We start from the raw sequence: 12,790 nt of genomic DNA, 5'->3' as shown, positions 1-12,790 counted from the left end.
TCTACTCATAGAGATTTTAGATACAGAATGGGCTTTAGGGCAGGGTCTACTCATAGAGATTTTAGATACAGAATGGGCTTTAGGGCAGGCTCTACTCGTAGAATTCTTAGATAAACAAATATCTTTAAGAACTAGGTTGATTTTTAGATGTAGTGCTTGCTCCGAGATAGCCACTTTACAATGAGGAAGGTTTGCTATTTATCAAATAGCATATCAATCCTTTCAGAAATGTGTAGACATGATAGTGTGTGGTATTGAATACCCTTGACTGTGCTCATTTAAAAAGCTCATGACATTATTCTTAGTTGGCTGTTTGCTGCCACTTGACTGCCTGATCTAGGTTACTTCAAATATGCATGGTAGTTCTTGAGAAAAAGAGTTTCTTGGGCATGTGATGACTATTATAAAGTAAGGTCTTTATAACATTCAAGCAACTATTCTAACTGAAATTGAAAAGTGTACTGCTCTCTTATATTTATTGTACTGTCCCTCTCCTATTGTACTGCCCCTTTCCTTCTATTGTGCTGCCCCTTTCCTTCTATTGTACTGTTCCTTTCCTTTTATCGTACTGTCCCTTTCCTTCTATTATACTGCCCCTCTCCTTCTATTGTACTGTCCCTCTCCTATTGTACTGCCCCTCTCCTTCTATCGTACTGTCCCTTTCCTTCTATCGTACTGCCCCTTTTCTTCTATTGTACTGCCCTTTTCCTTCTATCGTAATGCCCCTTTCCTTCTATCGTACTGTCCCGTTCCTTCTATCGTAATGCCCATTTTATTCTATCGTACCATCCCTTTCCTTCTATCGTACTGTCCCTTTCCTTCTATCGTACTGTCCCTTTCCTTCTATTGTACTGCCCTTTTCCTTCTATCGTAATGCCCCTTTCCTTCTATCGTACTGTTCCTTTCCTTCTATCGTACTGCCCATTTTATTCTATCGTACTGTCCCTTTCCTTCTATTGTACTGTCCCTTTCCTTCTATTGTACTGTCCCTTTCCTTCTATTGTACTGCCCCTCTCCTTCTATTGTACTGTCTCTTTCCTTCTATTATACTGCCCCTTTCCTTCTATCGTACTGTCCCTTTCCTTTTATTGTACTGCCCTTTTCCTTCTATCGTAATACCCCTTTCCTTCTATCGTACTGTCCCTTTCCTTCTATCGTACTGCCCATTTTATTCTATCGTACTGTCCCTTTCCTTCTATCGTACTGTCCCTTTCCTTCTATTGTGCTGTTCCTCTCCTTCTATTGTACTGTCCTTTTCTTTTTATTGTATTGTTACCGTCCTTTTATCGTACTGTTCCTTGCCTTGTATTGTATTGCCTCTTCCCTTCTATTGTACTGCCCCTTTCCTTCTATCGTACTGTCCCTTTTCATTTATTGGACTGCCCCATCCATTCTATCATACTGTCCTTTTCCTTCTATCATACTGTCCTTTTCCTTCTATCGTACTGCTCCTTTTCTTCTATTTTACTGTCCCTTCATTCTATTGTACTGCCCCTTTCCTTTTATCGTACTGTCCCTTTCCTTCTATCGTACTTTGCCTCTCCTTCTATTGTTCTGTCCCTTTCCTTCTATTGTAGTGTCCCTTTCCTTTTATCGTACTGTCCCTTTCCTTCTATCAGATTGTCCTTTTCCTTCTATCATACTGCCCCTTTCCTTCTATCGAACTGCCCCTTTCCTTCTATTGTACTGCCCTTTTTCATGTTATTGTCCATTTCCTTCTATCGTACTGTCCCTTTCCTTTTATTGTACTGTCCCTTTCCTTCTATCGTACTGCTCCTGATATGGTATTTTCCTTCTCCTTCTATTGCACAATCCCATTTTTTCTTCATATCAACCCCATAAAAAAAGGAATGCTGTTATTTTTACCACAAGCATTAGCCTTTTATACTCATGAAAATACAAACATTACAGAATGATACTTGTGATGGCCTGATGTGCAATATTCCATATCTGGCACTACTTTTATACCAATTTACCAGGGAACCTCTAGTGCATGTACTTGCAGGTGTCAGTAAATGTTGACAACTCAGCATTCTCAAATTTTGGGTGCTCGGCAAAGAAGCAGTGAAGTTAGATCAGAGTCTGTATAGCAGATTAGTTAGGTTATTTCGTCGCCAGTCTGCCAACCAATCAGAGAGCATGTATAAGAGAGTCATCTCGGCCGCACAACTTAAGAAAGAAGATAAACTAACACTGAAGGCCTTTAAAGATATCTCCGTAGATGACCTTGAGAAAGTTCTTCCACTCGGTTCTATTAAGATAGGAAAATTTGACAGATACATGATAATAATGGCAATTGGGCTCACGGGTTTAGCGTTTCTGTCAAAACTTGTAACAGTTCTTGCTAAGATATCTGTGAGTTGGCCTCTTGTAATGGCTGGTTTTACTAGCTTACTCGGTGTGAAAGGCTACTGGGCGTACCGCTCCCGCTGTAACAATTACATGGCGGCCTTGAATAAGACACTTTACTATAAAAATATAGCCAATAACAGGAGTCTCCTCACCCTTGTCATTGATCGAGCTCAAGATAAAACATTTAAGGAAACACTTCTTACCTACACCTTTGTGCAGGCACTTAGCAGGGGAGATAACCACGGTTACTTGCCTTCAGGTATTTGATGCTTATTCTGTTTTCTGCGTGGGTGATTTAGGAGGTCAAATAACTTACTATAGCTACCTGTTTGCTGAGTCTATAAAGATTAGTGAAAAGCAAGTTAGAATTTGATATCATTTTGTTGACTTATGATAAATTCACGTCTCATGTGGTAATTTTAAAACATTTAAAAAAATTGAAAAAGTGCTGTCTTGGAGCTGCCAAGTTGGGTAGATTTGTTATCTTATATTTACTCACATCTGTTAGGAAGTCAAAAGTTAGCTTAGTTTTTTGGGACTTAATATTTCTAATGCCTACTGACCAATTCTTTATATACATGTATATATAGTTTTGAAATTTTAGTTGTGAGTTGTCTTTTCTTGGGTGCCCATATCAGAGTATGAACAGACAATTCCGGTATTTTATGACGAGTTTTGTAACAGTTCAACCTTCATGATAATAACAGATAGTTTGAAACAATCACTGCATGGTATTTCTTATTAGAAGTGACTAGCATCTCTTTGGAGAATGCCATTGAACAGTGGGTTCACGATCGTACTGGAGCTGCTATAGAATTTGACTCCGCTTAGGCCATCTCCATCCTAGAGAAGGTCTGTGTATGTTTACATATAAATTTGCCATATAGGCTATAAGTTATTTGATGAATAAATATTTGGTGACTGGTTTTTAACTATATACTGAAAACATGTAGAAACTAGTGAAATGTAAGGAGAGACAATCTCTACTTTATATTGTTTGCTTATTTGGTCATTTTCTACCTAGTAATATGATTAGGCTTGAAGATACTGTTCAGTGCTGATGGATGTTTGACATCAAATCACATTAGCCAATCACACAAGTGTTTTATTCAACTATTTTAGCTCAGTTGATTTTAAAGAGAGTTTGTAGATGTGTAATAATATAAACTTTTTAAAAACACATTTCTGTGTGTTTTCATTTCTTTGTAAAAATGCAGTAATGCATTAATGCATTACTTAGTTATACGTAGTGAAAACTAAAGTTGAACAAGATTGGTGATAAAACTTTGGCCGATGAAAAAATTGAAGCTCAGTAAAGTATACTAAAACTTAGCTTCAAGTAAGTGTTTAACAAGCTAAATTCATTTAAAGGTTGACTTGCAACAAAATTCAAATTACAGTTATTTGAAATCAAAAGATTCACCATGTCTTACTCTGTCCTGTTGAAGGTGCCAAATATGTGGAAATGTGATTACAAACTCTTGAAAGCTCAAAAACGAACAGTTAATCGCAGCCACAGGAGACCGCCGTAGTTTGGATTCTCTTTATTTCGATGACGTACTCAAACATTGTGGTTATTGTTTTGACACGTGATGTTCTCATGTGAATTGAAAGGCCAATAAACGGCTCAATATAAAACTTCTCGTAGCACTAGTTTATTACAAACACTTCGGGTTTTATGGAAGAGCCTTTACCAAATATAGATACTTGCTAGTTTACAGTTTTGTTTCGGCTTGGTCTAATCATCTAGTCGTAATCTGATCATGTGACCCATACTTCCTGCCAAACAGCGCAAATAATTTTTGCAGCATTTTTCTACTATCATAGGTGACAAACGGGCGCGTCATGTTTATCAGAGGATGAAATCCATTCCTTCAAGCTAAGGTTAAAAAACTAAACAAATTTGCACGGTAGGTTTTGAGATATCACTGCTCAAAATGACAGCATTACAATGATGATTAAATAGACGCGTAAGAACAATATACATGGTTTAATTGAATGTGTGAAGCTTTTTTGTGAAAATGTTTTGATGAATGAGGTGGCATGAAAGTGTAAACAGAAGCAATCTTGTTCAGTTACGTCCCATTTGAGCCGTTTTGGAAAGAGATGCTAATCTACAACAGTTTCGTGATTGCGGCGATTAACTGTTCGTTTTTGAGGTTTTAAGAGCTTGTAATCACATTTCTACATATTTTGCATCTACTACACAGCAGAGTAAGACATGGTGAATCTTTTGATACCAAATAACTGTAATGTGAATTTTGTTGCAAGTAAACCTTTAATATATTGTTTTGTTACTAATTTTGAATATGTACAGTACATATATATAGTTTTGATGATTTTTACTTGGTGGTGTTTGCATTAGATAATTAGTAAGGGTTTCTATACACCTCTATATAAGATTTTCGCCTTAGGATGCTTTCACTAAAAAAGATCCACTGTAATGGAGATCCACTGTACATGACGATCTGTGCTTAAGACTGCTTATTGCTAATAATGTTGGTATTAGTCAGGTGGCACTTCACGTCTCGTACAAATGCTCAGAAGCATATGAAACACAGGCTATAACGTGATAGCACTAACATGTGGCTTGCAATTTTACTTGTTCGCTGAGGAGTCAGAGTTTGCTTTTTCTGATTTCCACTAGTAACAATATTTACTAATAAACAACTTTATGACTAGACTAGAATTTCATTGGAATGACATAGTGTTACCACACATGTTACAGGTTGGAATTCTCTCCCTGACGAACGCTGGCGTCTCTCAGACATTGTCTGTGCTGCTTCTAGAGCAAGCTCATAGGTTGCTGCTGCAGACTCCTCTCTCTGTGCTAACTAGAGTTGATGATGCCGATGCCACTGAGGGATATGATAGGTTTAGATACGAGGCATCTAATGATTTAAAGACTAATAATTCCTTTATGAAGATCTTCTCATCTTCTAAATAGCTGGCTGTTGTTTCTATTGGTGTCTATAAGTTGTGTATATAATTTGTAGAAGTGGATAGAAAATAAGCACTTTTATATCATTCTATTTCTCTCCAATTGCCTCAGTGTGACCTTTATATAACAACATGTTATCGTGCTATTACTTTGTACAGATATACAATATTCATTATAGCTGATGAATATTTATAAATATAAAAATAAATAAAACCTTTTTCACATGAGTCTTTAGAGTGATATGTTATAAAGTGAACCACAGTTCTGTAGTCCATAGAGAGTCGAGTCAATAACGGAAGTCTACAAGTAAGGAAGCTGTTATACATCCTAAACAAGTACTAAATATCACACCTGATACAATAGACAGTCATTATGCGCCTATGTTAACTCTCTCCTACACTGCATCCAAGCGAGTGATATAGACACTTGTTTAGAGAAGCGGAGTTAGTTGTAAGGGCGGGGCTTATATACAGCTGATGTCTCTTGTTGACTAGCTACATTATCTAGTTGATATCAAATAACTGAAAGCCACTCATGCACAATGTGCAATCTAGCTTATGGAGTAGCTATGTGTGTGGCCTGGACTACTGTTTATCTGTCTGTGTTTGGCCCTAATTGACAAACAAAACATTAACAAAGGCAGGTTGGGAGATGAGACTTCTATAGCCACATCTCATTATAAAATTGCGATGGAAGCTGTTGAACCTACAAATTCCTATTATCTGAGCCAATAGCTATAACAAATGCTTCTTTGAAATATCCATATGATTACATAGAAGACATGGAGGCAAGATACTTCCATAGTAGTGTTTTTGTATTCAGGGTTTTCTGAACTGCCTTCATATGAATATCTTCCTATTGCATATGTAGATACCTATAATTATATAAATACACTGATGTCTATTATACACTGGCACATCAACATCTGCCTCAAGCACCGACTAAGCAAAAATACAGCAGTTATCATTCCTTGAACAAGTCTTCACCTTTTCACTGCACGCTTTAGTCAAATGTGGAGTTATCTCTAATCTCATTTCCATACTAGTGGACAAAAGTGCTGAAAATAATGAGCTCATGAAGGACAACATAAGGTCAATAATGAGAATAGTGGCTCTATTATTAGCAATAGTATTTCTATTTTTTCTACTCATACTAATGTACTTTACCTGTCATTAAATGTAAGGAGGGTTTACATGTATACTGCTACTTCTTATATATAATGACATACCGTATAATAATCGTGTAGATACGGATGAGTCAATAAAGGATCTTCTAGGATTCTATTGAAACAATTATTGACACTTGTACACTAATACAAATTAGTGATCCAGTCAATCACAACACACCCTATCAGTTTAAAAACCTTGTTATCAAGAAAGTGCACATGTTCGACTGTGATTGGTTGGCTCTATTGTATTTCCTTTCATCATCTTTTAGCCAATGCTTTGTTTTAATGCCTGCTACAACGGACATGTCATTTACATTTTTCAACGTCTATCGAAGTATCTATGTTCTTGCATTCAAAGTTTTTAAGGAAAAAATCTAAGGACTTGAAGTTGGAAAACAGAAACAACAATGCATTAATTGCTATTGATGTAATCGATTCATTATTAGTACGAGTTTGTAGACACTTTTCTACTGATCACTTGCTATTACAGTTTCGTAAAAGTTAAGAATGTCAAACAGTATCATTCAAATAAAAAGGGCATGTAGATAGAAGTAGTGTTCAATTAATGGATGGCATTCAAATAAAGGCGGCGTTCAAATACAGGTTTTACGGATTACCCTACAGGATGAAATTATTCGCAGAGTTAAATTTCATGAAATTTCATGAAAAACTACACATCATGTCTTTTCAAGCATATTCATAGACCAAATTATTTGCGGATGAACACATTCGCGAATAAATTAATCTGTGAAAACTGCTAGCAGTAGAGTCAAACCTTCATTGTCGTATACCACAAGTTTAGGTTTCTGTTTAGCTAAGAATTTTATGTCCGATCTAAGCTATAAATTTTTGGCTTCATCCAAAGGTTTTCATGAATGTTCATCGATTTGAAGGTCTTTGGTGAACCAACAAATTGTAGTAAGTTATGAGTTTTTTAAAATGCAAAGAACTGCAGGAGATTTTTTTCGATGATGATGCCGTGCCGAATTCCTAATAGCTTGTGACTACCTTTAAAAATTTGGTAAAGAAGTGTGATGTGTTGGCAATGGGCTTAACTCAAAGCCCGGCAAAAATTTTAAAAGAGTTTTGGAACTCAGCTATGTTAACTAACTCTGCCTAGTGGCTAGTTTTAATTTGAGGTAGTAGTTAATCTCTCACGTGTTAAAAATAAAGCTAATTATTCACGGATTTTAATAATTCGCAGATTTGACTGTACGCCGACTCGCGAATTATTAAATCCATCAAATATTTTCATCCTGTAGGGTATTACATACCATTGAATATGATCTTGGCACTTCTAATTAATCAGTTCATAAACCCATCCAAGGCGATATTTTGTTGAATTGTTGCAATCAACGAGCTTTAAACTTCCTATATTGAGGAAACATATCTAGAGTTCCACAACCCTCAATATAGCTAGTGTAACAAGCTTTAAGTTATGTATATGAAACAAAGCTGAAAAGGTGGGACTCTCTATATTGATATGCTTCAGTTTGCTTTCTATCACAATAAAATAACATCATAATTTCTATTATTAATTTTATCAAACTCATAAAGAATCGCATCTCTCCAAACTTTATATGCGCTTTTTTAAAAGATGGAAATAGTTCAGTACTAATAGTCAGAATGCTTTCTATACTGTGTAATAAAGTTGTGATATGCCATTACACAACACCTACTTGTTATGCTAGTCTAACATGTTACTTGATAATGTGCATTGCTATACAAAACATCTCTGATGAGGTATACAGCTGGTTCAATGGAAAATTCCAAACATCTAATAATGAATGGTGTTCCCGTCTGAGTTTGCTATTTAAAACAGGCCAAACTCCACCTACAGACCCTTGACATTGGTGACACTTGTGTGACACTGTAACTAAAAAAACTTTTCCAGGGTAAATTATGATATGCCATTACGCAATGCCTCCTCGCAGCCTTTTAAGGTTCTATTAATCATATTGTTAGATAACACATATATCTTCAGGAAAGGTACGCGTGTTATCTAACGAATCAATGTGTCGATCAATGACTTCCAGCAACCAACAATTATTGAAATAAAAAGCATTATTATGTGGTGTCCCCGACAGTTTTTGTTGCAAAAAGTGTGACTTGTACTATATGTCTACAAATGCGATGACCAGCAGCTGCTAGTTATACATTGGCTACGGTACATATTGGCAGCTTGCCATAGTAGGCCTACCCATTCATTACGCTCGCTGGTGGCCTGCTGTCAAGTATCTAGAATATTTTGGATTAACCAATTATTTTTGGGAACTGTCAGATACAAGACAGCTCCTCTCCTCAGACTGAATAGCCAAGTAAATACTGCATACAAAGCCTTATTAACTCTCCATTTTATTTACTTGGTACGATAGTTCTACTGAACTAGTCGGTACTCTCTAACATGTGATGCTTGTGTTTAGATTTAAGCCAATCGAGCTTTTAACTAATACTATTTAGAGAAAACCAATGAGAAGGTTGTCATAGAAGAGCTTAAACAAGGAACAGTATACCCAGCTTCTGTACTATGGTTCAATTAACCAGGAAATCAAATGTGTAGTATAATATTGAAATGTAGACATAAATGCTTAAATAGTTGTTAGAAATGAGATCAGACAAGATGAAGTAAGATAGAGACATAGATACCAAAGAATCAGGGTGGATGTATGGAAGGGTTGACAATACAGGCCCATGTGTCGGAGTAAACATTGTGAAACTAAAGCTATATTATTACCTTATATGGCTATGCTGAATAATAAATTTTGCAGAAGTCTTTTTCCTGATTTTCTGAAGCAAAACTACTATTTTATGTAACAATTTTAATCGAGTTAATACTTGCAAATAAAGTTCATTTGTTGATTACCCTGAGACATTTTTTCTTTTTTATATTAACATATAAAAGGATCATCACAATATTTGTTGTACTGTTTATTATAACTTTTCAAAACACAACAAGTTGACGTGTCTCTAATTAATTTAATAATTGAAATAAGATCAATATGAAAAATCTACAAAAAATAACAACACACTAGTCTCATGCCATCAGAACCAGACGAAACAAAACAGTAGCTAAGTCTTAGTCTGACATTCCATTCTATCATCTACTGAGGTAGATGATAGAGTGGGATGTCAGACTAAGACTGAGGTAATTGACTCAATGGAAAAACCAAAACTCTTATCAATCAATATATATGCCTGCCAAGGCGCGCTGTTCCACCCGTGCTAGCTCCGCCTGCTAAGACACCAGTAACACTTTACAATTTTAGTCTTGTGGCCAAAGGGCATTATTTCACATGCGTTGGGAACTCAGAATTTAGCTGAGCTACTTGCTTTTCCTTTGAGTCTTATTATGGAAACGTGTGCTGGAGACAGGCAGTACTAGCTCTACCATACAACACTGAACAAACTGACTTTATTTCTACAGTCAGCAGTTGACTATTACCTATAGCCTGTGGAACTTCAACCAGTCTCTACATACTAATAAAGGATCCTAGTAGAGGATAGCAAACACTAGAGGCATGCCAGAGAGTGACAGAATACAGCAAGCATGCGATGACTCTAGCAGTGATGAAGAAACAACCGAGGTAGGTAATACCACACACAGGAGAAATCAAATACACATAAGTTATGTTATATCTATGAATAGAGTTATCATGATAGTGAAGTTATCAGCTACTGGTTTAGTATTAGTTACTTGTTGGTTTAACTAGATCTCTATATATCCAGTTAAAATGTCCAGCATTAAGTCTAATAGAACTATATAGACTTAATGAATATAATTAACATGTAAAACTAAAGTATATCATGCATCTTACATGTATAGCCATAGTAGGAACTTACAACTAATAACTCATACAGCTTTCTGAAGTCACCTGAATGTGTCTCTTTAACTTTTTCTACCAATGCAGGTACAGGATTTACACCGATATAACAACAACCAACAGCATCCTACAGATTACGACAGCGATGAGGATGATTGATTTCCATAAAGTATTCTCCGTCATAGCATTGCAGACGGCAATAATACTAGGTAACACTGCAGAAAACCATGGCAGACAATCAAAACTGAAGCAAAATGATGATACCAGTATATACAGACAAGGGAGATGGGCAAATCATGGTAGTTCAAACATTAGGAACAAGTACATGTAAGCAGCAGTTATTTATAATTACAAACATTTATTTCTGAGAGGAGACAATTTCAAAAAAAGAAAGCATTGCCAATGAAAAGACACAACTCCAATAAAGAAGACACAACTCCAATAAAGAAGACAACCTTGAAAAAATAAAAACTTGGTAAAGTGCCAACTCCTAATAAAAGCCGTCATCAGAATAACTACTAATAAAATGTTCTGAAATTCTACATATGAACAGACCTTCAGACAACTTACTCAGGTCCCCTTAAGCTAATGATGGTCACAAACAGTATAAAGTCATTTCAGTATTCCAATAATGAAATATATTCCAGTATTTCTCATAATCATAAGGGCTGCTTTTACCTGTCACCTACTGTGATTGAACTTATCAAATTCCACTCGCTGTATTTTATTATCATTCTTAATTGATATAATCAACACAATCATACAAGTATTCACTGCATATTGTTTTATTTTATTTTTGTTATTAACATTTTATGAATCTATTTTTATACACGACTGAATAAAACTAAAAAATTGTCATATTTCTTTCTGCCTGGTTTGCATACATCTCTTGAGCCAATGCTTGACAGGTTGAGGAGCATGAAAAACACAAAAAAATATGTGACAATGAGGAGGAAACCCTAAACACAACTTATGACATAATGCTATAAGATTGTGTCACTTCTGTCTGTGTTAGTATGAGTGCTATAGTCACTTGTACTCATGTAAAGAGATACACATATCATACACTTATAATTTGTTTCTATCTATAAATTCAATAAAGGTATTTACATGTATTAACATTCTTCATAAAATTTCATCCATATATAACAACAAGCTTGTTCAAGACTCATCACTAAGGACAACTATTATATTTAGAAAGTAAGATATTGTAAAATTACATATCACCTAGGACAGCCAACAGCGCCTTATCAATAATACTGATATTAGCTAATGATCTGAGGACATCCACTAATCATATGGAAAACTTAACTGTCTTTTGACCCAAAACAAACCTATGTGATACAATACTTGAACTATGGCAGTTTGTTCCTTGATTAGGGTATAGGAAGGTACAGAGTTGGGTGGTTTTTAGTAGGGTCTGTTGCTAGTAGCTGACTGCATGAGTGTTGGAGGTTGGTATTAGGTACTAGAGAAGCCTGCTGTTAGTAACATGTACCTTGATTCATGTTTGGTTAAATATTTCTGTTTGTATCATATGTATCTTACAGGTGAACTACTACTGGTGTGACTCAGGCTTTGCAAAAATTAGGGAACTTGGCTACTATTAAACCAAAAAAATGAACTAGTTTCTCTGCATATAACGGCAATGCTGTCAGCTGTCACTAGTACTAGTACTCTGGGAGTTCCGTGCACCGTGAAAGATCGTTATGTGTAACTAACTGCAAAATTATTCTTAGATGTGAGAAAATTATACAAAATCTAATGAATTGAACAATAGTTTATAATTACTAAAGAGTTGTGCATATCCATATCTTAACGTTCCAGAACTTTTATAGGTTTAAAGATGTACACAAAGTTATGCAATGTGTTTGATTAGAAGGTTTGTGTTTTTAACGAATGTTAACAACAGAAACAGCTTCAAGGTATCAACTGGTAAACCAAAATTTATAGCTGTATATATGACAACATTGAAATATATTTTAGTTATAACATAGCCAGCCATATCAGTTGTAATTCAGACGTACCAACTTTGTCCCACACTTGTAGATTTAATGTATCAGGCTGTACAGTGCATATTAATATATCTTCTGACAATGATAACATGAGTTCCTTGATGAGGGCTCACTTTTCATTGTGATCATCAACTGATAAACCATTGAAGTTTGACCTTCAAGCTTGACTGACTCACTCACAGTTAGAGTATGTTAGATGCGCAAACGCATACCTGAATTTTACCCACAGAACAAGTGGTGCGACCTGCAACCAATATGAGTAGAGATGTTATGTTTAATAGATCTGAAGTTTTATGGCTTCGTTATTTGCATACTATTGCGAAAGACCCATTACACCTCAATGTCAATGTAAAGGACCAATTACTATCAACACTTGCTTTGCACTGAGCCAGAGACAACTAATCATACAGACCTCACACTTACATTTAAACTGAGCAACTGATAAGATCTGTGAGTAGGAGTCCTGATCTGTGATTAATTCAACTACAATTAA

At 35.7% G+C, this 12,790-nt stretch overlaps 1 protein-coding gene across 1 annotated transcript; it reads left to right on the top strand.

Moving 5' to 3' along the window:
- Positions 1-2,139: 2,139 nt before the first annotated feature.
- LOC137394026 (transmembrane protein 143-like) lies at positions 2,140-5,299 on the top strand. Its single transcript, XM_068080742.1, has 2 exons — positions 2,140-2,611; positions 5,142-5,299. Exons 1-2 carry the CDS (start codon positions 2,140-2,142, stop codon positions 5,297-5,299), a joined length of 630 nt encoding a protein of 209 aa, XP_067936843.1.
- Positions 5,300-12,790: the final 7,491 nt, after the last annotated feature.

The sequence above is a fragment of the Watersipora subatra genome, chromosome 4 (assembly GCF_963576615.1).
Source record: "Watersipora subatra chromosome 4, tzWatSuba1.1, whole genome shotgun sequence".
Classification (NCBI taxonomy): domain Eukaryota; kingdom Metazoa; phylum Bryozoa; class Gymnolaemata; order Cheilostomatida; family Watersiporidae; genus Watersipora; species Watersipora subatra.
The sequence above is the reverse complement of the archived record's forward strand: the minus strand, read 5'-3'. Positions and strand labels throughout refer to the sequence as shown.